This window comes from Leptopilina boulardi, unplaced genomic scaffold (genome assembly GCF_019393585.1).
Source record: "Leptopilina boulardi isolate dan_hultmark-lab unplaced genomic scaffold, ZJU_Lbou_2.1 LbouV2_325, whole genome shotgun sequence".
NCBI lineage: Eukaryota > Metazoa > Arthropoda > Insecta > Hymenoptera > Figitidae > Leptopilina > Leptopilina boulardi.
In genome coordinates, this window is record NW_026137891.1 from 1588401 (window position 1) to 1613138 (window position 24738).

At 26.0% G+C, this 24738-nt stretch overlaps 9 protein-coding genes across 14 annotated transcripts in view; 3 read left to right on the plus strand and 6 right to left on the minus strand.

Moving 5' to 3' along the window:
* Positions 1-10266, minus strand: part of LOC127284759 (sodium/potassium/calcium exchanger 3-like) — a 59923-nt gene extending 49657 nt beyond the window's left edge. Inside the window, exon 1 of the mRNA XM_051310410.1 lies at positions 10259-10266. The gene's annotated coding sequence lies outside the window, so the exon portion shown is untranslated. The remainder of the gene's footprint in view (positions 1-10258) is intronic.
* Positions 58-8049, minus strand: LOC127284762 (sodium/potassium/calcium exchanger 4-like). 3 transcript variants are annotated; one of them, XM_051310416.1, is made up of 7 exons: positions 7916-8049; positions 3736-3860; positions 3058-3527; positions 1861-2083; positions 1501-1674; positions 1022-1327; positions 58-671 (listed from the first exon to the last, which is right to left on the minus strand). In XM_051310416.1, the coding sequence occupies exons 2-7, from the start codon at positions 3833-3835 to the stop codon at positions 352-354; spliced, it is 1593 nt and encodes a 530-aa protein (XP_051166373.1). In that variant the 5' UTR covers positions 3836-3860; positions 7916-8049; the 3' UTR covers positions 58-351. The 3 variants fall into 3 exon arrangements, with proteins under 3 accessions (XP_051166373.1, XP_051166371.1, XP_051166372.1); XM_051310414.1 differs by lacking the exon at positions 7916-8049 and adding an exon at positions 6086-6223; XM_051310415.1 differs by lacking the exon at positions 7916-8049 and adding an exon at positions 4872-5125.
* LOC127284772 (solute carrier family 35 member B1) lies at positions 6135-9853 on the minus strand. 2 transcript variants are annotated; one of them, XM_051310429.1, is made up of 3 exons: positions 9328-9853; positions 8636-9216; positions 6135-7457 (listed from the first exon to the last, which is right to left on the minus strand). In XM_051310429.1, the coding sequence occupies exons 1-2, from the start codon at positions 9709-9711 to the stop codon at positions 8644-8646; spliced, it is 957 nt and encodes a 318-aa protein (XP_051166386.1). In that variant the 5' UTR covers positions 9712-9853; the 3' UTR covers positions 6135-7457; positions 8636-8643. The 2 variants fall into 2 exon arrangements, with proteins under 2 accessions (XP_051166386.1, XP_051166385.1); XM_051310428.1 differs by lacking the exon at positions 6135-7457 and having other exon boundaries at positions 8325-9216.
* Positions 9978-18639, plus strand: LOC127284766 (26S proteasome regulatory subunit 6A-B). 2 transcript variants are annotated; one of them, XM_051310422.1, is made up of 4 exons: positions 9978-10160; positions 10606-11739; positions 11828-11961; positions 18630-18639. In XM_051310422.1, exons 1-3 carry the CDS (start codon positions 10119-10121, stop codon positions 11936-11938), a joined length of 1287 nt encoding a protein of 428 aa, XP_051166379.1. In that variant the 5' UTR covers positions 9978-10118; the 3' UTR covers positions 11939-11961; positions 18630-18639. The 2 variants fall into 2 exon arrangements, with proteins under 2 accessions (XP_051166379.1, XP_051166378.1); XM_051310421.1 differs by lacking the exon at positions 18630-18639 and having other exon boundaries at positions 11828-12061.
* Positions 12006-13219, minus strand: LOC127284778 (RNA-binding protein 8A). Its single transcript, XM_051310440.1, has 4 exons — positions 13052-13219; positions 12707-12853; positions 12351-12612; positions 12006-12261 (listed from the first exon to the last, which is right to left on the minus strand). The coding sequence occupies exons 1-4, from the start codon at positions 13110-13112 to the stop codon at positions 12231-12233; spliced, it is 501 nt and encodes a 166-aa protein (XP_051166397.1). The 5' UTR covers positions 13113-13219; the 3' UTR covers positions 12006-12230.
* On the plus strand, positions 13424-15782 carry LOC127284770 (rRNA 2'-O-methyltransferase fibrillarin). Of its 2 annotated transcripts, none has more exons than XM_051310426.1 (5): positions 13424-13585; positions 14344-14705; positions 14803-14976; positions 15059-15304; positions 15381-15782. In XM_051310426.1, exons 1-5 carry the CDS (start codon positions 13573-13575, stop codon positions 15549-15551), a joined length of 966 nt encoding a protein of 321 aa, XP_051166383.1. In that variant the 5' UTR covers positions 13424-13572; the 3' UTR covers positions 15552-15782. The 2 variants fall into 2 exon arrangements, with proteins under 2 accessions (XP_051166383.1, XP_051166384.1); XM_051310427.1 differs by having other exon boundaries at positions 13452-13576.
* On the minus strand, positions 16037-20421 carry LOC127284757 (exocyst complex component 4). Its single transcript, XM_051310406.1, has 13 exons — positions 20136-20421; positions 19797-19958; positions 19548-19717; positions 19121-19474; positions 18909-19053; positions 18516-18827; positions 18220-18453; positions 18012-18139; positions 17724-17901; positions 17420-17640; positions 16900-17314; positions 16629-16796; positions 16037-16566 (listed from the first exon to the last, which is right to left on the minus strand). The coding sequence occupies exons 1-13, from the start codon at positions 20190-20192 to the stop codon at positions 16198-16200; spliced, it is 2913 nt and encodes a 970-aa protein (XP_051166363.1). The 5' UTR covers positions 20193-20421; the 3' UTR covers positions 16037-16197.
* A 164-nt stretch (positions 20422-20585) lies between these two features.
* On the plus strand, positions 20586-22731 carry LOC127284776 (ran-specific GTPase-activating protein-like). Its single transcript, XM_051310438.1, has 4 exons — positions 20586-20737; positions 21199-21359; positions 21452-21738; positions 21944-22731. Exons 1-4 carry the CDS (start codon positions 20723-20725, stop codon positions 22264-22266), a joined length of 786 nt encoding a protein of 261 aa, XP_051166395.1. The 5' UTR covers positions 20586-20722; the 3' UTR covers positions 22267-22731.
* Positions 22732-22902: 171 nt separating this feature from the next.
* LOC127284777 (endoplasmic reticulum resident protein 29) lies at positions 22903-24514 on the minus strand. Its single transcript, XM_051310439.1, has 3 exons — positions 24081-24514; positions 23413-23811; positions 22903-23328 (listed from the first exon to the last, which is right to left on the minus strand). Exons 1-3 carry the CDS (start codon positions 24195-24197, stop codon positions 23092-23094), a joined length of 753 nt encoding a protein of 250 aa, XP_051166396.1. The 5' UTR covers positions 24198-24514; the 3' UTR covers positions 22903-23091.
* Between the last annotated feature and the right edge of the window lie 224 nt (positions 24515-24738).

The following is a 24738-nucleotide window of genomic DNA, read 5'->3' on the forward strand; positions in this document are numbered from 1 at the left end:
TTTTTAATATTTTCAATAATTTAAATTTATACTTTAAGGTATTACAATATAAAATAATTCTTTTTACAATGATTAATAAATTACCTAGTAATTAATCTATTATTAATCTTTCTTCACTGAAGAAAAAATACATTTCTTTCATGAGCAAATAAGTTGTCCTTTTTTTCTTCTTGCAACTTTGTATCGATGTTAAGAAATGATTCTTTTATTTCTTCTCTTTACCATCTTTTCAATCTCTATTATCTTTCTCTTCTACTTTCACGTAGAATTGATAATTTTTTTTTCTTCATGAAAAATTCCAAATTTGTGACCATGAAAAAATGTTATTTTTTTTTTGCTAATTAATTATTATTAATCGTCACACATTGGCCGATTCACAAAGAAGAAAGTATTCAATTCTAAAAGAATGGCAAAGATTAAAAATAAGGTGTACATGACGAGACATGCGAGACCCACTTTTTTATTTAATTTAAATCCGTAGTAAGCGGTGACAGCGTAAAAACCTACGACACATATTATTATTGCTAAAACACTATAAGCAATGGCACTGCTTTGAATTTGTACATCTTTCCCACTTAATATCACTTTTATTGTCCAGGGCAGTCCCAGACAGAAAAGAATATCTAATGTGTTTGCTCCTATTGTATTACTCATTGCCATGTCTCCATGATCTAATAAAATAATAACAATTGAAAATGTAAAGAAAATTTCTATCAAATAAATTGCGAAACAAATTTTTTATACTCATTTTGAAATTAAAGTAAAACATAATTCAATTTATTTTTGTTCTATAAAAATTAATGATTTCATTTACCATAATTAACTATGAAAAAGAAAAGAAATGAGTCAATCTTATTTTTTCAATGTACGATAACGTTTATAATAAGGAGAAAAATTGAATTACAAAATTTAATTTAAAAATAACATTCATTTAAACATGTATATCAGTGAATCAAAAGAAAGATATATATCAAAAATGATATGAAATCAAAATTTTGTAATAAATATATTGTTTACTCACTTCGTTTCGAGAGAATGACAATGGACACAAGTTCCGGCATATTCCCGCCAGCAGATAAAAATGTTATTCCCATAACGGAATCGGGGATTCCTAATGTATCGCCAACAACGGTTGTCATCCAGGAAACTAAATATGAAGCTACAGCAATCCATATTACGCACATTATAAATGTCACTGGATACCAATTACGAAATCGATGATATCTTGTGTCGGGAATTGTTAAAAATAAAATAAACCTTAATGGCCATGTGAATAAAAACCAAAATTTTGCTAATGTTGAACTTCTCGGCCATGTGAAGATTGTTTCTGTAAATTTATTTTCAATATAAATCAAAATTTATATAATTTATCATTTTTATCTAATTTTTTTTTTCAACTTTCATTAATAAAAATTTTAGAAATTTAATATTTTTTTCTATTATTAATTTAAGAATTTAAAATATTTTAAAAATAAATAAATAATTCAAAATTTTACACACCAGGTTCAATGTACACTTCCAATGGTTCTTTGAAATTAGAGATCTCTCCATTAACCGCTGCTTTGAAATTATTATTTTTCACTAAACTATTTCTATATTCAATCACTAATTCTCCGTGAAAGAATGGTTTATAAGTTCCGTGAGGCATAACGTCATGTTTCTTTGTATCTACAGCTGCAAAAGAAAAGAAAAAATTAATGGTACATCAGATAATAAAAAAAAGAAAAATAACAAAAAATTCTAATTAAAAGAAAATTCTTATTTTGAAAAAATTGTTTTTAAAATCTTGAGAAAAAATGTTTTTCTAAATTTGTCATTTTAAATTTTCTTTTAAATTATTATACAAAAAAATATACTCACTTTTAACACCTGAAAGTTTTGGTTTTTTCACGAAATTTGTAAATAATCTTGAAATTCTTCCGCTGAAGAATAAAATACTAAAATATCCGGCGAATAATAATAAAAGTATTGATGCCTCATACCATGTTACTATTCCATCCCACATGATAATTACCAAGCTGCTCACGGAGATTATATAAATAATACAATCTCGTGTTAATATTCCCCATTTCAAGTGAATTGCCTAAAAAAAAAAAGGAAAAAAATTTAGAGAGACCTAAAAATTACATTTACACATCAATTTTTTCTAAAAGAAAAATATGAATTTTGAAAAAAGTTTTTTTTTTTTTTTTTAAATGACGTCAATAATTAAAATCATATGTAGTAATCAATATAAACAATGGTCGGTTGATTAAAAAAATAATGATCGAAGGATATCTTGTGATTAAAAAATATAATCATTCTGCACTTTGTACGTGTTTTTCGCGCTTTTTTTTTTTGCAAAAAAAAAGTTAAATTTTTTAAATTTATTGTCAAAATTTGAATTTATCAATAAAATATAATAAAAGAATTATAAATAAGACATAATAATTAGTATGATAATAATAATATAAAGTAATAAATAACAAATGTAATAAATATAATATACAATTTTCTCTTAATTAGAGTTATGTAAATTAGAGACAGTTTCGATTTTGAAAAACCAGTTTTTAGCTCTTAACGATCATAAAAATGAATTTAATATTCTAAATGAATTTACAAATTTCAAAATGGATTAAAATGATTATTCAAATTAAGCAATAGATTCGGAAAATTATCAGATTCAATCAAAATGTATATTATAATTAATAATTTTAATTATTTTATAAATTATATTCGATAATAATTCGTATATATTAATTCTTTCTTTATAAAAGAGAAATAAAATTATCAATATTATTATTTTAATTACTTATTATTTTAAATTATATTATTTATGTAATTCGAAAAAATTATTTTACCTTGATTATGACATTTTTATTTATTTATTATTATATTTTACTAATTTTATTATATTTCACTATTTTATTAATATAAATATATTAGCATAATAAACAAATAAAAAAAATAAGACAAATAATTAATATAAATATTGAAAATTTGATTAATTGAACGAATAAATAAGAAGATGAATAAAATTTTAACATTAGTCAAGGATAATAACTATAAATAATTCACCTCGGCAGCTGATAAAGCTCCACAAGCCGGTGTAACAAAAGTATTAAAAACAGCACTTCCAACAACTGCACCAGTTCCAAGATCAGATTCAGTTAAAAATGTACCGACAACATTAACAAATAATTCAGGAAAACAACTTGCCGTTGCCAAAAATGTTGCTCCCGCAACATCAGCACTGATATTTAAATCAGCACAAATACAATCAAGAGCAGGCAATAAATAATCATTGCAAATAAATGCTGTCAGCAAAAAGCAATAGAAACAAAAAAATATATGAAAAATAACAGCACCCTGCTTTCTTTCATAACGATTAAATAAATCCTCAGGAAAATCATGTATCGATCGAACTGAACATTCCACTGTGCCATTACCGTCACTATTATTTGTCGTTATTATTCGTAATGTCCCAATAATATCATTCAATGATGATGAATTTTCCACTTCATTGAAAGAACTTTTCAGTGAATAATCTGCAAAAAAAAAAAAATCAAATTAATTAATTTTAATTCTTACTAAAAATGTCTAAATTCAAAAAATTATATTTTCGTTTTATTTTTCCTCATCTACGGAATAATTATTCCAAGTATAAATTCTTTATCAAATTACATTGTAATTAAAGAGCGCGCCATTTCAAATGAATGTAAAATTATAACTATTGAAATAATTTTCAGAACTTACCATCATTGTGAGAATGAGAAATATTAATGCTCTTGACACTTGTGATTAAAAACAGCAAATAAATCATAAATGATTGACAAAAGTAGAATCTTTTTTCCATAATGACTTCACCTATTCATATGTACCTGAAACAAGTAATTTATTTTAATTTTTAAACTTCATGAATCACACGCACACATGGTAGAATTGATAAATCAACTTTCACTTTTTAAATATTTACACACCTCATTATTGTGTTATGTATTTATCATGTCTTTTACGTTTTGCACATAAAACTGATTTATTAAACAAAACATTAGAGAACAATAGTAAAATAAACAAGTAATTGAATTAAAAAAACAAAAAAAAAACTATAACAATTTTCCACCTCTAACTATATATTAATAAACAAATTAGTTGTAAAAATAAAAGAAAGGAATTTTCAACTTTTATTAATCTGTTACTTTCAAGGTGAGATGCTCAAGAGTGAATAAGCATAAAACAATTTTAAATTTCATTTTACAGATTAATTAATTTTTTTTTTTGTAATTATTCAAAAAATTGTACATTGTTAGTCAATCATAAATATAATTATTCTCTGAAATTTATAATGACATTTCAATATAATTTAGTAAATTTGTTTTTTCATTTTCATTTTTGCGTCATTTGAAAACAAATTTTCCCTCAATATGAAAAGAAAAACCAGTTACTGAGATTTCACGCAGAATATATGTGCTAAAGATTTTTGAATGTAAAATTACTTTGTCCTATTGTTTCGTGTGATGAATTCATTTTTTTGCCAAAATGTTATATAAGAATAGTAATAAATCATTTTTTGTTTAAAATAATAATTTTCTGTCATCACAATGAAATCATTATTAAATAACATTTTTTCCTTGAAATACTATTAAATTTTTAATATACATATTTAATTGATCCTTCCATTAAAAATATTTTCAATTGAATTTCTATTTAAATTTTTAATTGAAATTTTTATTTTAAAAATTTATATAAAACTGAATTTAAATAAATTCAGGTCCAAATAATTCATTATAAAGAAAATTAAAATAAATTTCTCTTTTCTATTTATCTAATTATTAAATATATAAATAAAAGTTGATCGTTACTTTAAAATATATTTACTATTTTTCACTTACTTAAAAAGTTTATTTCACTGTATTTATTATTTCACAATGACTCTTATTTAATAAATTTGTTTTTTTTTTTAAAAAAGAACCGGGTACAAATTTTCCGAACTTATTCGTACAGTGTCTCGAATTCAACTGTCTTCTTTTTCCTCTTTGGGAACAAAATTTATTTGAAAGTAAAAGTGTCATTTTTTTTTTTTTTATTAACTACTTTTATATCAATTGTCGGAATTTCCAAAGATATTATTAATTGAAAATCTTAAAAATAGTAATAAATTAATTATCAATATACAATTTAAAGTTATAAATAATTTTTCAATTACCAAAGAATTTTCAATTTTTCACTATAAATTTTAAAGGAAAATGTCAATTTTCTAGCTAACAGGAAATTGGTTTTTACTTTTTTTTTAAATTTTATCATCATCACTTTTAACGACTTTGTTGCTATTATTTTTTTTCTATCATTATAAATAGATAAGTGTCATTTAAATAGAACTAATTATTTAAAATTATAATTGACTTTAAAGTGACGCATTTAAAAAAATTAAGAAATTAAATCAAAATTCATTAATGAATCAATTATTTCGTTAATAATGGGAAAAATCACCTTATCAGTGTACCTGAATTATTCTTTTTCTAACGAGAAATCACTCAACTGGGAATTTAGGTCATGATCAATGTAATAAAAGGTGAACTGATAATTTTTACTCTTTGTGTCAATAACTTAATTAAACTCTCTATTCAACATTTTTCTTTTTTAATAACTCCAAAATAATATTCACAAAATATAAATAAATTTTTTTAAAAATTATTTTGTTATTTAAAAAAAAAAACTACAAATAATATCGGTCAAATTGACTTGAATACAAAAATTCCGGTTTTAAAAAACACACAATAATTACGACAGTAATTATGATACAAAATTTGAATATAGATAATAGTTGTTGTTTTTTCGTTCTAAAGTATAATAAAGTTTTAAAAAAATCTTGAATTATAAATTTAAAAAAATAGTCGATATTAAAAAACTACAATTTTAAAAATTTAAAAAAAAAAAACTGTAAAATTATAAAAAAAAATGAGAAATTAAATTTTTCTCTTTTATTCACTAACAGTGAAAAAAAAAATGTTAAACAGAAATATATTTACTAATATCATTTGCATTACAAATAACAATAAACTAGAATCGTTTAATAAAATATTAGATTGATAATAATGTTAATTACCATTGAGATAGTTTTTTTTTTCTGTAAAAAAAAAATTTAGAAACAAGAATTTTTAAAATAAACTATAACACTTTATTATTTTTTGTATAAACTTAAATCTACTTGAACTTATAGTATTGCGTGACATTTATATAGAAGGCACAACGATAAAAAAAAAAGTCAGACAATACACGCGATTTATAACTAAGGAAGATACGTAATGAACTGCCCTCCCCGTCAAATAGTCCTAGCTGATTCTGATAAATTTTACTGATTACTCCCTTCCAGTTGCAGTATTCAAGACATATGTTATTTTTTTTTTATCAGTTATCGCACTTGCTATAGGAAACAAATTCAGGGGACAATACACATTGGATATATATGTCCGACAAAAGATTATCTTCTAAGATTATTGAGATTTGTTTCAAATGCAATTAATTAAATTTTATAATCCCGCTTAACAATTTAGCTTCTAATTTTTGTCTATTTTTTTATTATCAATTTTCGTTTTTAATGTATATACATTAAATAATAATAATAATAATTAGTTCTGTGAATTACTACTGTTATTGTTTACAGATCTTTATCAATTTACAGTTTTTACTTCCTTAATCAGCACTTTTTTTTATTAAATTGTATTAGATTTATTAATAACTTAATTGAATTTGATTCTTCAAATTGAATTTAAATTTATTGTATTTAATTATATTAATGTATACTGTTTTTTAGTTTAATTTTTGTAATTTTTAAAAATTACAAAAAAAAGTAATTAATTTCCATATAAAGAAAAAAGATTTACAATATTCAGTAATAATTTTTGGAAAAACTTAATCTTAAAAATAGAAAGAAAATACTTAATACTCATATGTTCGTATATAATGATTAAAAGATAAAATTATAATAAGGATATTAATAAGGTGAATTATTCCCAAATTAACACGTCTTCTTTGACGCACATTCAAAAATGATATGATCGCAAAAAAAAAAAAAAATCGCGGTAATTTTCTTAATCTTAAATTCGATCGAATTTGACAATGAAAATATAAAAAGTCAATGAATGACAGTGTCAATTAAAAAATTTTTATTCTAAAAAAGAAAGGTAAAATAAAAAATTTATATTTATTTTAATCGTTGGAACACAATTTTTTAAGAACATATAAAATATTACAAGATTTGTAATAATTCTCTTTTTTTTTTAAATAGTCGTTTAAAATTTACAATGAATTATCTAAAAATAGATATCATTTATTTTTCTATATTATCATTTTATGAATCCCATCTCATAGAAATGAATAGATTTTTTTTTTTAATTAAAAACTAAAATTGCACAAGAAATTTTAATCGCAAATTTCCAACAATGCTTTCTCTATGAGAAAAATGTAAATAAAAACCCCTAAAAAAAAAACAACTGTAGACTTAATATAGTTGAATTTAATTTTTTCTTTTTTTCGAGAAAACAAAATATTCATTTTTGTCTTTTTTCGAAATATATTAGTGTGCGATTCCAAGTGAGATTTTGACTTTTTCGGAGTAGGTTAACCGATTGCAATGAAACTTTGGAATTTTGTTATATATAGTAAGACTAATCTTTAACGTAAATTTCAGCCTAAAATATTTGTTAGTTTACGAGATTTGCAATAATAACAAAAAATTTAAAACTGCTATATCTTCCGTTCTAATAAACGGATTGAGGTCTACTTTTTTTTAAAATGTCAAGGAAAATGAGAGGAATAAATCTCTTTGAGAACATTTTTTTATAATTTTACAACTAAAAAAATTATTAAATAATAATTGAATAACTTTCGCGCGACTAACTAAAATTCAATCACTTAAACGCTAAAATGATCTTACCTGTGTTTTCTTTAATGTTCCAAAGGATTTTTATTGTAAATGTAAGTTTAACTTAAGAAATTTTATTAATTTATTAGTATAAACAATTGAGATTTCTGCTAGTTGACGTGCAGACGACATTGCGCACGCAGCATTCTCACATAGCCAACTGACGTGATTCGTGGACTAAATTGGCTATGTGAGAATGCTGCGTGCGCAATGTCGTCTGCACGTCAACTAGCAGAAATCTCAATTGTTTATACTAATAAATTAATAAAATTTCTTAAGTTAAACTTACATTTACAATAAAAATCCTTTGGAACATTAAAGAAAACACAGGTAAGATCATTTTAGCGTTTAAGTGATTGAATTTTAGTTAGTCGCGCGAAAGTTATTCAATTATTATTTAATAATTTTTTTAGTTGTAAAATTATAAAAAAATGTTCTCAAAGAGATTTATTCCTCTCATTTTCCTTGACATTTTAAAAAAAAGTAGACCTCAATCCGTTTATTAGAACGGAAGATATAGCAGTTTTAAATTTTTTGTTATTATTGCAAATCTCGTAAACTAACAAATATTTTAGGCTGAAATTTACGTTAAAGATTAGTCTTACTATATATAACAAAATTCCAAAGTTTCATTGCAATCGGTTAACCTACTCCGAAAAAGTCAAAATCTCACTTGGAATCGCACTAGTAAATGTGAAAAATTAAATTGACTAACTTGAATATATGATATACCTGATAAATTATTTGATAGTTTCTTTTTTCGCAGTCTTCTTGCCATACATGGCATCTAAAAATAATCCAAGAAATACAACAATAGTCGCTATCCATTGTCTCATTAAAAGTGAATTACCAAATAATATAACTGATCCTAAGACAGTAAAAAATTTTCTCGTCGTCGTTATAATAGAGCATGGCAATGGACCAAATTCAGATACTGTTAAAAATATAAAATATTGTCCACATGCACCAGCAGCACCAAGATTTATAATATGCATAATAATATTTGGATGTCTTTGTAAAAATGAAATAAATTTAATTAATTCGCCGGTTATTAAAATTGATAATCCACTAAATATAATGGACCAAAAATTCATATTGAGCATCATATGTAAAGATTGTGTTTTATGTTCTGCTCTCATTCTCTCTTGTATTGCACTTACTAAACCATCCATTGTTAATGAGAGTATTAATAAAATTTCTCCAAATCCCATTTGACTAGAAGTTTGTGATGATGTTTTTCCATCTTTGTACATAAAAACAGCAACACCCGCTACTATTAATAATACGAAGAAATATTTTCTCAACGGATATGACTGAAATCAAATAAAATAATAAATTTCTTTTGAATTCTAATTTAGCTAAATAATGTCAAAATCGAGGAAACAAGTCAATTATTATTAGAATTGATAAAAAATGTGAATTACCTTCTTCCCAAGAAGTACACCTAGTATCATAACAGGAATTGGTTTTCCAGCTTTGGCAACAACTTGTGTTGGATAATTAACAAATTGTAATGACATATTACTGCATACCATTGCAAGTAAATAAGTGAGAGCGGAAGAAGAATAATATAAAGTTTTCGTGGAATCTTCACCTTGATTAACAAATATCAAAATAAATTTTGCAAATAGATAATTCACTATACATTGGAAGCAAACGAGGGCAATAATTAATGTAAATTTTTCAGCTTTTTCTCCTTCACCATATAATCCACATGTTATCTTTTCTTGTAAAACACCATAATAAAAATAACAGGCAAAAGTACCTATCGCGTAAATTATTAACTTTGTGCTATTTTTCTTAAACATTGTGGCAGTTTATTAAAAAATTACTAAGTCACCATACGTCTAATAACATTGAGTCTAATACTGTCAAGTAATTTTTTCAATAAAACGCCGCATAAGCGTTTTTTCAAACAAATCTTTAACACGTTGACATTTCTGAATGGTTATAAAATGCATTGATTATATAATTATTGAGATGCACTTAAATCTGTTGAAATCTAGTTAAATTTTCTTTCAATAGACTGCGCTTTTGTAAAATTTCCGGAAAAGGTTATGTGTATGCGGCTTAATAATTACTGTTTGGTTTATGCCTCGCATTGAAGAAGTTAAAAAAGTACCAATACATTTGTATGTGGAATATTTACTTAAGAATTTTTTTTGCTGTTAATTAATAAGAAATTTATATTTAGTTATCAATTTTTATTTAAAAAATGGCATCTTTAGAAGATAAATCTATTTGGGAAGATGGTGAGGTATGTTAAAAAAACAAATTAGGTTGACAACATTTTGTTGGTTATGTTAATGTCGAATGACAAGCATTAATTTTGTCTTTAGTTAAACTATGATTTTAAAATATATATTTTTTTTAATACGTTTTAGAAATTAATATTCATATAATATAATTTTCTAATCTGATACATATACACATTTATAGTATATGTTTTATAAGAAAATATTTTTCCATTTAAAACAACTTATTTGTCAAAATTCGTTTGTTTGTTTTTTTTAGAGATCTATTTAAATGCGTGTATTATTTTCAATTGTCAAGATAAAGAACAATACCGAAATAGGTGATTGTTTTCTTGTATTTAATTGACAGGAACTATAAATTAAAAAAAATTTGTCCCTTTAAAAATTACTTTCCTTTTTTTTCAAGTAATCTGAAAATTCGTTTAATTGGGATTTTTTTCTAAACAGGAAAGTTTGGGTGAAGACGTCCTGCGAATGTCAACTGACGAAATTGTTTCTCGAACTCGATTATTAGATAATGAAATAAAAATCATGAAAAGCGAAGTAATGAGAATTTCTCATGAGTTGCAAGCTCAAAATGATAAAATCAAAGAGAATACTGAAAAAATTAAAGTAAATAAAACATTACCGTATTTGGTTTCAAATGTGATAGAATTATTGGATGTCGATCCACAGGATATGGGTGAAGAGGATGGAGCAGTTGTTGATTTAGATGCTCAACGAAAGGGCAAATGTGCCGTTATTAAAACATCAACTCGACAAACATATTTTTTGCCAGTAATAGGACTTGTTGATGCTGAAACATTGAAACCAGGCGATCTTGTTGGTGTGAATAAGGACAGTTATCTTGTTTTGGAAACATTGCCCGCCGAATACGATGCAAGAGTAAAGGCAATGGAAGTTGATGAAAGACCAACTGAACAATATTCCGATATCGGTGGATTAGATAAGCAAATTCAAGAATTAATTGAAGCCGTTGTTCTTCCAATGACACATAAAGAGAAATTTGAAAATTTAGGTATACAACCACCTAAAGGTGTTCTTCTATATGGACCACCTGGAACAGGTAAAACTCTATTGGCTCGAGCTTGTGCTGCTCAAACAAAATCGACATTCTTGAAATTAGCTGGTCCTCAACTTGTTCAAATGTTCATTGGTGATGGTGCAAAATTAGTGAGAGATGCATTTTCATTGGCGAAAGAAAAAGCACCGGCCATTATTTTTATCGATGAATTAGATGCAATTGGAACCAAAAGATTTGATTCGGAGAAAGCTGGTGATCGTGAAGTACAACGTACAATGTTGGAGCTTTTAAATCAATTGGATGGTTTTAGTTCAACTGCGGATATTAAAGTAATTGCCGCAACAAACAGAGTTGATATTTTGGATCCAGCTTTACTTAGATCGGGACGTTTAGATAGAAAAATTGAATTCCCTCATCCCAATGAAGAGGCACGAGCTCGCATTATGCAAATACATTCGCGTAAAATGAACATGTCACCAGATGTGAATTTCGAGGAATTGTCCAGATCGACTGATGATTTTAATGGAGCACAATGCAAAGCTGTCTGCGTCGAAGCGGTAAGATTTTTCAAAAAATCAAAATTGAATAAATTTAGCCATAATTTGTGACTTTTTTTGATAATGGATTGTTTTTTTTAATTTTTAGGGAATGATTGCATTGAGGAGAAATGCAACGGCAGTTACACATGAAGATTTAATGGAAGCCATTAATGAAGTGCAAGCTAAAAAGAAAGCAAATCTTAATTACTATGCTTAAATAATTCATAAAAATAAAAAAAAGTCTGCGTTTTCAATTCAAGGAAATAAATAATTTGCTAATAAAGTATGTTGTGTGAGCGTATATTTGTATCTTTAAGAATAAACAAAATTATTTGTAGTACATTATGAAATATTTCTTTTTAACTTCGTCCAAAAACGAAAAACAAAGAATTAATTTTATAATAATTTTTTTTCGTAGAAAATTTATTTAAACGATTCTTAAATATATGTTCTTCTTTTGTTTTTTGAAAAATTAAAGTCATAATTATTATGTCTAGAGATAATTAATTCTAACGTCGCCGGTGACTCCTCTTTTTAATTCTGTAAAAAAGAAATGAAAAATTAAATTCAGAACAAATATATAGATTTTTATAAAAAATATTTTCAATTTTATAATAAAGAAAACTTACTTTTTGGGACCTTTTACAAAGCACCAGTCAACAGAAATTGCTTGACCAAGTATTTCTTTGCCATTAAGTTCTTCTTTGGCAGCTTGAGCTTCTTTAAATGTCTCGTATTCAACCAGAGCGTATCCTTTAAGAAATCCAGTTCGTCGATCCAAATTTAAATGTAAATTCTTTATTGTACCAAATTCGGAAAATTTTTCATGTATATCGTCTTCTTGTGCTTCTTCATGAACAGAGTTAATGAATAAAATCCATCCTTCAACGGCTAAAAGAAAAAAAAATGACAAAATGAACCATAATTAATTTAAATGAATTTAAAACGCTATTTCTTTTTTTAACCAAAACATTATTTCTCTTACATCTTTGTGGTCCTGGTTCATCATCGTTGTCCTCAACAACATTCATTGATTCATAATGACCGACATCATCTCGCACGGAAACTAATTCTGATCCATGACCTCTGCCTTTCCTTTTCTTTGCCTTTTCCTTCAGTCTAGCGATTCCTTCTAAATAAATAACGTAGTTTTTCTTTCTTAAGGATATTTACTTAAAAATAATTGCAAGAACAAGTTGTATTTATAAAATTTATATTATTAAATTTAAATTGTTACTTTTATTGTCAATGAATCTACACCTTAATTTTCTGTTAACTTTAAAAAATCAAATGTTTATTCTCTCAAATAAAATTTATTTAAAAAACTTACGATCTCCTTCATCATCAACTTCGAATTCTTCTGCATTGTCAATATCTAAAACATCTGCCATTGCTGAATATTTTTAAGTAAATTTGTTACTTATTATTAAGTTTTTGTTTGTAAAAGTTTACAATGAAAATGCTTGTGAGGTTATAAAGTTCCGGACAGCGATGGACAGATATTGGAAACTTTTGACGCGTCACTCTAAAGGTGAAATCACATGCTAGGCAAAAAGAAATTGTAGAAGTAGCTTAACGCCTTAAGCAGTATTTTCATTTATCATTCATTTTTCCACAGTAACGTGAATTTAATTGGTCAATAGTGGTCACGTGACAGGTTTGACCATGTTTTTAACCAATTAAAATATTGTTTCTATGGCAATTATTTATCTATGAAAAGACACCTTTACGTATTGTATTGCAACATCGCAGTAAGCCTGTTTTTTTCTTTTGGTTTCTTATTTGAGCACGTGGATAAACTAAAAAAGATTATTAAATCGCATTTATTCACAGAAGATATATTAAAACAAAATGGGTAAGCCAGGTAAATATAAATTATTAATAAAAATTTTTAATAATATTTATCATGTTGTTAATTACTGTGACATATTTGTACAATAGTTCTTAATCTTAGCCGGGTATCCTAACCTATAAAAATTGTTATATTAAATATTATTTTCTATTATTTTTTATATAAAAAGAATAAAAATTACTGGGATTTTTATATGTATTTTGTAAGTTTTAATTTTTTTTTTTATATTTAAAACGCGTTGATTGTCAAAAAGTAAACAGACAGTGCTATTGTTCGTTTAATAACAATAATAGGTGAACTGCGATTGTTTCTTTTTAAAAGGAATTGTTTTTGTTAAACGGATTTATTTTATATTTATAAATTATTTATTTTAATTTGATATATTGGGCCTTTTTGTTGTGTGTGTAAAAAGTATTGTATTTTATTAAATTACATTGAACGTATTATATTTATCATGTTGAGCGCATGTTATTTGGAGCGATATTAACTGATTGTTCAAAATAATCTATGATTGTTGATTAAAAAATTGATTATTGTTCAAAAAAAAAAAAAGACCAAAATATTATATGAAAATTAATTTTTAACCTTAGCTCTGAAATGTCAAAATTTAAAAGATTTCAATTAAATTTTTCTAGAAAATTTGCAGATTTTTATTTTAAGTGTATTTTAATGTGTATTTTTAATGTGCTTTTATTTATGTTAATATTTAAATTCTATTTTAAAGAATTTAGAAAAAAAAATTGGAGAATTAAAAAAGAAAAAATTTTCAGGATTTTCACCCGGTGGTCGAGGAGGTCGAGGAGGATTTGGAGGCGGAAGAGGCGGTGGTGATCGTGGAGGCAGAGGTCGAGGTGGTTTTGGAGGACGCGGTGGTGGAGGCGGTAGAGGTGGATTTGGCGGCGGAAGAGGCGGTGGTGATCGTGGAGGCAGAGGTCGAGGTGGTTTTGGTGGACGCGGTGGTGGAAGAGGAAGAGGTGGTGGTGGCGGCGGTTTCAAAGGTGGAAAAACTGTCGTCATTGAACCTCATCGTCACGAAGGTGTTTTTATTGCCAGAGGAAAGGAAGACGCACTAGTCACTCTCAATTTAGTTCCCGGTTCAGAAGTTTATGGCGAAAAAAGAATAAGTGTCGAGGTGAGATTTAATTGAAGAAAAAAAAATAATAATTATCTATTTAATATTAAAATATTATTTAATTCTAAAATTAAATTTCTTTTTGTTCTAATTTTAGAGTGACAATGGAGAAAAAGTTGAATACAGAGTTTGGAATCCATTTAGATCAAAATTGGCTGCTGCTATTTTAGGAGGTGTTGATCAAATTCACATGCCACCGGGAAGTAAAGTATTGTACCTTGGTGCGGCTTCAGGAACAACAGTATCGCACGTTGCTGATGTTGTAGGACCAGTAAGTTTATTTCTTTTATTCTTTAATTTAAAAGCAATATTTATATTTTATTAGTATTTCATTTTGACTTTTATTTTTTCAGGAAGGATTAGTATATGCAGTGGAATTTTCTCACAGATCTGGTAGAGATTTAATAAATGTTGCGAAAAAGAGGACAAATATCATTCCTATAATAGAAGATGCAAGACATCCACACAAATACAGAATGTTGGTGGGCATGGTAGATACAGTATTTGCTGACGTTGCACAACCAGATCAGGCAAGAATAGTTGCACTCAATTCTCAGTACTTCCTTAAAAATGGAGGACATTTTGTTATTTCCATCAAGGTAAGTTTTTAAATAATTTATTCTAATTTACATGGAAAAAAAGGCAAACAAAATTTACTTATTTCTTTAATTTTAGGCAAGTTGCATTGATTCCACCGCACAACCAGAAGCAGTATTTGCTGCCGAAGTGAAAAAATTAATTAGTGATAAACTAAAACCACAAGAACAGATTACACTCGAGCCATATGAACGTGATCACGCTGTTGTCGTTGGCACATTTAGGCCTCCAGTGAAGAAAGCTGTATGAATTATTTTTTTTTTTCATATTAACAGCAATGTGTAGATGATTAAGTTCGTAAATATTAATTACTCTATAATTGTCAATATATTTTTCCACAAAATTAATCTTCTAATTGTTAATTATTTTTTTTTTTTTTATCTTACATTATTGACTTTTTCTTTAAATAAAGTAGCAATAGAACTTTATATTTGTACTTTGCGATATAATACAAAAAGTAAATGAAGATGTATAATGTTACACCATTGATTTTTTTTTCCTGTTATAATCAAAAAAGCAATTAAAAAAAAAAATAATTTTTACTTTCTAACAAATTTTATTGACCTTTAAGACAATAAGTTTTGTATTAGAAGTAGAAAAAAAATAAACATGTGGAAATTAAGTTTCCTAAATTTTACATTGCGCTTTTTTCAATACACCTTAATTATTTTTTTATTTTCTTAAAAATCTGAATTTCAGTAATGAAAGCTGGAATAATTGAATACGAAAAGAAATTATATTAGTAAAACAATTTTAATTTATTTTATCTATTTACAATGATTCAGTTAATATTTCCTTAATACCAATCTCAATTAAAATATAACAAGGCATTCAGTGAATAAAAATCATTGATTTCATTGCTAAACTTTAGTTGATTTCAAAGAAATCTATAACATCAAACTGTAACTCCAACTTCGCCAAGAATTTCCGAAAGTCTCTCAAGGTACTTATTTATCGTTGTATATTCTTCTCGACTTCGTGAAATAAGCTGAAAAGCATTCATATATTCCAATTCAGAGAAACGTGGTCCATGTTCCAAAACTGTATTAATAATTTCATCAGGTGTTTCATAAAAAAGTTCAAAATATTGACGTGCATAATCAAGAGCCAATTCTCTTGTCATTGTAATGTTTGTTAATGTTTGTTGAAGAGTAAAAACATTTCTACACATTCGATGTATTGCACTGTCATCAATTTTTCCAATATATTGAGCGGAAGTAATCAAAATTTTCGATATAAGATGACCCAATCCCTCAAAAACATACTGAAATAATATAAAACATAAAAATAAATAAATTATTAATTTAAAAAAAGAAAAGTTCTTACTTTTGTTTTTTTCGGATGAAGCGTTGTCTGCAAAGCTTCGTCAATTTGTTGTAATACTCGGCTGAGATCTTCAACACGTGGATCTGCTTCCTCTGGATCTTTGATTTTACTACACAAATGATCATATTCTCCCCTCGGATGTAGATAGTGAAAACATTGGACTCTTACCTAATAATTTTTTTTTTTTTATCGTTATTTTTATCTACTATAAGCGAGTGATTGTATGTTTATAAAAGATTTATTGAAATTGTAACAAAATTAGTATTATTACCTCCAAATGTAAGAGAAGAATACAGGTATTTGCAAGTTCATCAAAATCATTAGCCACTTGTTCCAAAGATTCAATGAGAGATTCTGAAATATCAGGTACAAGTGTTTGATGTTCAACTTCAGCACGTGAGCGTCTTAAATCCGATATAAATGATCTTGTTGATTGTGAAAACCATTCAATACTCTCTTGTAAAAGTGCCAATGTCTTTAATTGCTTTATATCAGAAATAATTTCATGTGCATTAATTCCACCTTCTCCTAAATTACTCGCTAATATTTCAGCTTCTCGTAAATTACGCTGTCTAACTTCCTCAGGGCTTTCCTCGTCCTGTGTTTCTTGACGTCGTGGTCTTCTACCAATTGGTATAGATCGCGACTGCATTTCATTTTTTAAACTCTCCCAATTAGGCAAAGATCTATCACAATAGACAAAAAAATATATATATGATGAATAAAATTCAATATAATATTTAAAATTATAATAATAATAATTATTATTATATCTTGGGTAGGAATTATACCTTATAAATCTACTGATATCATCGTCCTTTAGCCAAGCTGCAGAACAAATTTGTTTATCTTCGCCATCGGGTTGAACGATATCTCGATAAGCAGTTTGACATGTTTCTCGATAGTTATTCAAAACGTTTAATGTTAAAGTGCAAAAATGTTCGCCTTGTAAAGGCAGAGCAATCATTAATGATCGCAATTCTTGAACACACTGTTCGACTTTCACTGTACTCTGTAATTAATATAGGTAATTATTTATTTATTTATAGATATTATTTCTCAAGTTCCACCGTGTGAAAAATCAAATTAACTCACTTCCAATAAGGGTCGAGTTAATCCAATACTACGCATTTGTTCAGGCGGTGTCATTGCAGACCAAGCACTAGGATTTCTAATAGCCGCATCAATTGCCGTTGCTACTTGAACATGATGCCTCGCCAAATACATTTCTTTCACATAATCAGCAATAAAACTATTTAACGTACATGGATTTCTAAAAGTAGATAAAATTACAAATTACAAATTACAATTGATAGAGGTTTTAAAATTCAAAAATACAATTTACGATTTATTCAAATAGATTACAAACTAATGCAATCATACCCTGGTGTATTTCCCAAAGCCTGTTCAATTTCTTCTATAAAATGCATCATTGGTCGAAAAATAAGAGTCACATTTTTAGGATCTGGTTCACACACAAGTTTTTTTTCATCTACAGAATGTACATTATCCTAAAGTATAAAAATCATTTATTAAAATAAACATTTGTTTGTTTTACGTAAATATTGTTGAGAAAAAAAATTAAACTTACAGTTAATGTTAAATTACTATATCTGTGTTCTTTGAGATAACTGTTCATAAATGCCGGATGTGTGGAAGATTCGAATTTAAATAACGAACCACTTTTTTGTCTTGTTTGTTTTCGTTTAGCAAAATAACCATTAATATCCATTGTTTGTTCATTCAAAGAATTAGAATTAGGTGCTTGAAGTGAATCTTCAACCATATTTTGTACATCAAGATATTCAGTTAACAATATCTGAAACTAGAAAAGAAAAACATTTTTTTTTTCACGTAAAAATAAGAGAGAAAAATATAAATACTTACAACTTCCTGAATATTATTCCAAACGTCTTTTATACTATACAATTGAACTTGTAGATTATATTTTTTATTAACATGAGAGAAACTTCGCAATGCCGTTGTATGAGCAGTGACAACAAGTCTGCATTGATCAAAAAGAGTTTGTAACAATTCACGAAGTAACGATTGACCTTGTGATTCAGTAATACATGTACTTTCATTTTCAATATTTATTTGTGGAATAATTAATGTTTTATTCTTGTGTGATTCAATTATATTTTTTGTTGTTCGCGTCACTATACCCAATAATTCGGTTTTCATTTGTAATTTAATAACCTGAAAACAATTTTATTTAGGATTTAATGGATTCTTTAATTTCAATAATTTGGAAGTTTTTTTTTTTAAATCATTACCAACCTCAATTGTTTCGGGAATTTTGTTTAAAATTGCAAAGCACTCGATTATAATTGCAAGAAAATGTTCTGAACTCTTCTCATTGCCAAGGGAATCTTCCTCTTCAATTACGTTATTTAAATCTTCCAAATTAACATTACTAGAGCGTCTGAGGAAAAAAAAAAAAAACAGAAATTTTATTATAACCATTTATTATTTATTGTAATAAAATTTACCTGATATTTGTTGGGAACGTAGTTGTTACGTCAAGAAAACTTTTTTTAATTTTACTTCCTTTCGAATTTCTCAATTCTATACCCCTTTGAAAATCTCTATTTGAACCTTGTCTTTGCAAAGGTGCTTCTAAAGTTGAATCATAATACAAATTCTTACTCAATTCTTCAAGTAGAGTAGAATTTAATAATTGTTTTTTAAGTTCCAATTCTGTTTTCACTTCACGAAGTGCTTCAACGCCTTCTAGTACTCCTTCTCCCATAGATAAAGAAGAAACAAGAAGTTGCGTTGCGTGTAAATAAAGTTTTTTCTCCAAATAAACATTTAATTGAGAAGGAACTTCTCTTAATTCACCTCTGTAAACAGTTAAGTTTTAATAAAATAAGAAAATTAGAAAAAATTTACTTATCGTAAAAATTCTATATTTACATGTCACTTAAAAGTTGTAAAACATGCTTATGCTCAACACCTTCCAACCATAATTTCATTAATTCATCTCTTCTACATCCTAATAATTGTTTACAGGCATTTAAATTCTCTTTGACAGCGTGTATCTTTTCTCTTGCCAAAGTTACTTTTTCAGATAATGCAGTAAATATCTATTGCAATTAAAAATTATATTATCACCTCTTTTATTAAAAACACAAGTTTTTCATTAAATTTCTAAAAAAAACAAACCTTCATAACTTCAGTGAGATCTTGATCATGAAGTGAAACCAATTCATCCAAACGTTGATCACTTCTTTTATATTCTTTCTCAAGTTTAGCTTTTTCAACTTCTCTCTGTTCATTTGTTTCACTTGCTGATAATGCTCTAATTACTGTTATTAACAGTCCACTCTAAAATTAAAATATTTTTTTCAGATAAAACTGAAATTACTAAATTCAAAAAAATTGTTATCACTTGATAATAATAAAATTTTTTAACGTAAAAAGAATTTTTAATAATCTTTATAATGAATACAGTAAATAGACAAACTCTAATTACAAATATTTCTTAAAATACTTATTATTTACCGTCTCTTTTGAGTGTTTTATTCCTCGAGGAGGTTTTATTGGTGGCACAGATGTCATATTTTGTTTTTACAAAATTCAATTTATAAACAATTCCAAAAGTAATGACAATACAATAATTGTGAACAAATTTCTTCTTTAAATTTTTCACATTTCTACACGTAACTCAGGAGAAATTTATTGAAAAAAATGTAATTAAAAACATTATGCAAAGTAATGGATAAAAATAAATCAACAATTGCCGATTTTGACATTTGCTTTTTGTAGGCCGACCTACATAAAGGTGCTTTTACAGTAAATGACAATGAAAATTGTCAATAAAGGTACAATCACACCTTTATCCGTGTGTTTTCACCCTTATAGATGAAAAAAAAAATGTTCTTGTAGAAGCAGCTTGACATCTAACTTCACCTCACTAGAAGCATAATGATTGGTTATTGAAATTGTGGATAAAAAATAGAACCAATCAAATTAAATCTTCAACGCCCGTTTTCATTAGTCTCTGACGCGGTTACAAAATTATACGACTTATCTTTGTTTTGTCTTATAAATTATTTATCTATTTTTGTCGTTAAAAAATAAGAAAAAAAATGCCTGAGAACGTGGTAAGTAATATTAAATTATTAATTAATTGCCTTTAAATCATATGTTGCTTCGATAAAATCAATTTACGAATGTAGCATTTTTTTTCTCTCGACAAAAAGAGGTTATAAACGTTTGACTTCCGTTAATGAAAAAATTTGCAAATCTTTTTTTTTTCGTTATAATATCTTAAAGGGATATGATATTGTACGATTGGAATCAATTTTTAATTATAATATTAATTAAAAATTGTTAAGATTCCTGTTTTGTGTATTGCATCAATATTCTTTTATTGATTCTTCGTATATGGCGTCCAACTTTTTTTATTTTAATTAACGAAAGAAAGATGTTAATTAATAATGATTTTAATACTGTAAAGAATTATTAAAGAGATGCATTATTTATATAAATTAAAAGTAATTTTTAAATTATATATATGAATTTTTTACGAATTTTCTGTAATATTTTTTTTTTTATTTTTAAGCTGAATGCGGATAATGCAACTGAAGTGAATGGTGGTAGTGGTGAACCTCATGAAACTGATGATGAACCTGGAGAAGATGATTTACATTTTGAACCAATAGTATCTCTACCTTTGATTGAAGTGTCAAATAATGAGGAAGATGAAGTAGAAATGATTAAATTGTACTTATTTATTAATTAGTTTACAGAAGTTTGACTTAATTACTTTTTAAAAAACAAAATGAAGGGAGTAATTTTTTTAAATATAATTTTAGGAGAGCGAAACTTTATCGTTATGATTCGTCAAATAATCCAGCAGAATGGAAAGAACGTGGAACTGGAGAAGTAAAATTATTGAGGCATCAAACAAAAAATACAGTACGAGTTGTAATGCGTAGAGATAAAACATTAAAGATTTGTGCAAATCATTTTATAACACCTTGGATGGAATTAAAACCAAATTGTGGCAGTGATCGAGCTTGGGTTTGGAGTGTTCTTGCAGATTTTGCTGATGAACTAATTAAACCAGAACTTCTTGCTATTAGATTTGCAAATGCGGAGAGTAAGTCTTTTTATAAGTATTTTTCTTTTTTTAATTGCTATTTATTAGTTTAAATACTTTTAAGTTTTTTTTTTTTGTCAATATAATATAATAATTGAGATACAAATTATTATATTTTTTAAGATAATTTATTACTGGCAGTAAAACTGCTTGTTAAAATTAAAAAAAAAAACACTTTGAAAATAATTAAAATCATCTTTTAAAGATGCAACTCTTTGGAAGGAAACTTTTGAAAAAGCAAAAAAAATAGTAGGTTCTGAATGTGAAATTTATTCTGGCAAACCAAATCCAGATTATAAAAGTGATACCGATAGTGATAGCTGTAGCGATGTAAGCTATGAAGAAAGTGACGAGGATGATTTAAAAGAATCTAAAAACACTAAGGAAAATGATGATGATAATAATCAAGATGTATCGAAAGATGAAACAAAATCCAAAGAAATTCACGATGATGACAACGAGACCAGGGTAAAAATTACAGAAGACGTTACTCATGAGCTAGAGAAGCTCACGGTAAAAAGTGAATAGAATAATTATTTATATATAATTGAAATAGTAAATTATGAAAAATTTATATATATATTTGGAACAAGCATTCCAGTATGCATATTCGCACGCACAAAAAAAAATGTACGTCGTACACTCACTCTCATAAAAAAAAAAAAAAGAAACTGCAAAACATTTTTTATACGAATAATAATCATTATTCAAAATTAATGAGAAAAAAATCATAAGATTCGTACCATTCATTTTTTTTTTTTTTTCATCATCAACAATATAAATATACAAATTGTTAATAACAGGCAGATTGAATAAATCTTCAAATTTTTTTTTTATTAATAAGATGATATTTATACTGATATTATACATGGAATCTGTGATTTTTTTTACGAACAGAAGCGACAAAGTTTATATTAGAACAATAAATATATTATTATAGTGAGATCTGTCATTTAAAAGAAGAAAAAAAATAATAAATAGGTTCTTAAGTAATTTTCTCGATATTGCTTTACAAAGTTAATGAATTTTTAATTTTTTTTTCGCAAATATAAATTTGCAAAATATAAATAATTTTAAATCATTTTTTTTTTTTATTTATATAATCGAGTATCACATAAATGCTTCAGCCTTTTATTTCCGGACTAACAAAAAAAAAATCATTAATTATTTGACTATATGTATATTATTATACAAAATTTTTTTTTTGTGCAAAAGTAATGTTCTTCAATTTACTTTTATTACAAAAATTTTTGTAGATTATTTTTTTTTTGTAAATCTTATTCTACATTTTGTCGCTTGAATTTCCATGATATTTGCTTTTTTTCATATATAAATTTTTCATTATAAAGATGATTATAATTCGTCTTTATGAGAAAATGATTGCAATATATTTTTTCTCTCCTCCATTGAACGTTTCTTTTCCTTTGATAGTTTTCCTTTTAATAAACCATCAAGTCTTGTTTGTTCTGTTTGTACAAATACATTACCACGATTCATAATTCTTTCCATTGTTTTTATATAAACTTTTGCTGCTGTTCTTTGTGCTTCTGATAATGTTTCCTCGTATATTTTCGCCTTACTTAGAATTTCCTATTAAATACAATTATTATTATTATTATTATTATTATTATCTTATCTAAAAAATTGAAAAATATTTTTACAAAATATTCATACCTGTCTATCCTTTTCGTTGGCTGATTTAAATTCCTCGGCGAGTTTATCCAATTTTTCTATACATCCTGGTAAACCAATGTATATTCCTGATTTTGATTTAATAAATCGTTTAATATTTTCTGATGTAAATTGATCGTCAACTTCGGTGACAAATTTATATGGTTCCTTTTTGCCATGTATAAAAAGTAATATAGCTGGATATTCTTCTTTTTTAATTTTAAAACGATCAGCAAGATCTGTATTATCTTTATTGCCAAAATCTTTTATTCCAACTTCGGCTATTAAAATATCGGGTGAATTTTTTGTTGCCTCTGCAACTTTTCCATATTCCTCATGTTTTTCACCGTAAGGAAATGCAACATCAAATTTGACAGCAGCAACTTTAAATTTAGTAATTATCTGAAAAAAAAGGAAATTTCCATTTTATAAGAAAAAAAAATAAATAAATAAAATTCATTTCCTTCTTCAAATTATCTTTTTTACTGATATAAATAAATTCGCATTATTGATCTATTTACAATAGAACCTTTATTTCAATTATTAATGAATATCAGATTTATTAATTTCTCAATTTAGAAATAATATCCAAAAGAAAGTTTTGGTAAAAGAGAAATTTGATTTTATAAATTATTTTTAGTTTTTTTATTTATTTAAATTAAAAAAATTACCTTATCGAATGAACTTGAATCTAATGGTACACATCCTTTGCAATCTTCAGCGATCGTAAATTGTAAACCAATAATAATAATTAATATTTTAAAAATGGAATGTAATACATTTTGCATTTTGTAGGGAAAAAACTTTGGAAGTCTATTTTTTAAAATTATTTTTAATATATGGAATGTTCACTTATCACTTTTTACCGGTCAACCTTTTCTGATAAGAAATATATATATTTTTTTTTATTATCAGAATATAAATGTCTGAAATTAACTGGTTTTTTTTTTTAAATTACTATTAACTTTTAAATAATAATTTTGGTGTATTTTTCTTATAAATAACAATTTTCTTATTTGATAATAATTATTATTTTTATAAAAAAAATGTTGATTTCTTTTATAACCTTGGAACCCGGTTAGTTGAGAGTATGCGATTATTATTATATTTTTTGGCGAATGCTCAGTTCATTTCCATCTGCTGCGTCGAATCAGAATGAGCCACGAAACAGCAGCTGGGAAACGCGCGATTATTCAATGGTCACTGTAACATTCCCATAATATTTTCAAAGATTTTTTTTTTTATAAAATCCGTTTTTAGGAATTTGCAAATTTTATTATATTTAATTTACATTATTGCACATTTATTATTTTATAAGAAAAAAATATA

Excerpts from the sequence above, each read along its gene's own strand:
- LOC127284777 (XM_051310439.1), bottom strand. The coding sequence starts at position 24,197 with ATGCAAAATGTATTACATTCCATTTTTAAAATATTAATTATTATTATT. Across the intron at positions 23,812-24,080 it reads ATTCAAGTTCATTCGATAAG|ATAATTACTAAATTTAAAGT; the intron begins GTAATTTTTTTA and ends CTTTTTTTTCAG. Across the intron at positions 23,329-23,412 it reads CCAACGAAAAGGATAGACAG|GAAATTCTAAGTAAGGCGAA; the intron begins GTATGAATATTT and ends TGTATTTAATAG.
- LOC127284776 (XM_051310438.1), top strand. Across the intron at positions 21,360-21,451 it reads GAAGTAGAAATGATTAAATT|GAGAGCGAAACTTTATCGTT; the intron begins GTACTTATTTAT and ends ATATAATTTTAG. Across the intron at positions 21,739-21,943 it reads TAGATTTGCAAATGCGGAGA|ATGCAACTCTTTGGAAGGAA; the intron begins GTAAGTCTTTTT and ends CATCTTTTAAAG.
- LOC127284778 (XM_051310440.1), bottom strand. The coding sequence starts at position 13,112 with ATGGCAGATGTTTTAGATATTGACAATGCAGAAGAATTCGAAGTTGAT. Across the intron at positions 12,854-13,051 it reads AGTTGATGATGAAGGAGATC|AAGGAATCGCTAGACTGAAG; the intron begins GTAAGTTTTTTA and ends TTATTTATTTAG. Across the intron at positions 12,262-12,350 it reads TTTGTAAAAGGTCCCAAAAA|AATTAAAAAGAGGAGTCACC; the intron begins GTAAGTTTTCTT and ends TCTTTTTTACAG.
- LOC127284757 (XM_051310406.1), bottom strand. The coding sequence starts at position 20,192 with ATGACATCTGTGCCACCAATAAAACCTCCTCGAGGAATAAAACACTCA. Across the intron at positions 19,959-20,135 it reads TAAAACACTCAAAAGAGACG|AGTGGACTGTTAATAACAGT; the intron begins GTAAATAATAAG and ends TTTTAATTTTAG. Across the intron at positions 18,140-18,219 it reads ATAGTAATTTAACATTAACT|GATAATGTACATTCTGTAGA; the intron begins GTAAGTTTAATT and ends TTTATACTTTAG.
- LOC127284770 (XM_051310426.1), top strand. Across the intron at positions 14,706-14,802 it reads AAAAAAGAATAAGTGTCGAG|AGTGACAATGGAGAAAAAGT; the intron begins GTGAGATTTAAT and ends TTCTAATTTTAG. Across the intron at positions 14,977-15,058 it reads TTGCTGATGTTGTAGGACCA|GAAGGATTAGTATATGCAGT; the intron begins GTAAGTTTATTT and ends TTATTTTTTCAG.
- LOC127284766 (XM_051310422.1), top strand. The coding sequence starts at position 10,119 with ATGGCATCTTTAGAAGATAAATCTATTTGGGAAGATGGTGAG. Across the intron at positions 10,161-10,605 it reads CTATTTGGGAAGATGGTGAG|GAAAGTTTGGGTGAAGACGT; the intron begins GTATGTTAAAAA and ends TTTTCTAAACAG. Across the intron at positions 11,740-11,827 it reads AAGCTGTCTGCGTCGAAGCG|GGAATGATTGCATTGAGGAG; the intron begins GTAAGATTTTTC and ends TTTAATTTTTAG.
- LOC127284772 (XM_051310429.1), bottom strand. The coding sequence starts at position 9,711 with ATGTTTAAGAAAAATAGCACAAAGTTAATAATTTACGCGATAGGTACT. Across the intron at positions 9,217-9,327 it reads GTGTACTTCTTGGGAAGAAG|TCATATCCGTTGAGAAAATA; the intron begins GTAATTCACATT and ends ATTTGATTTCAG.
- LOC127284762 (XM_051310416.1), bottom strand. The coding sequence starts at position 3,835 with ATGGAAAAAAGATTCTACTTTTGTCAATCATTTATGATTTATTTGCTG. Across the intron at positions 1,675-1,860 it reads AAAACTTTCAGGTGTTAAAA|CTGTAGATACAAAGAAACAT; the intron begins GTGAGTATATTT and ends TTTCTTTTGCAG. Across the intron at positions 1,328-1,500 it reads GGAAGTGTACATTGAACCTG|AAACAATCTTCACATGGCCG; the intron begins GTGTGTAAAATT and ends ATAAATTTACAG.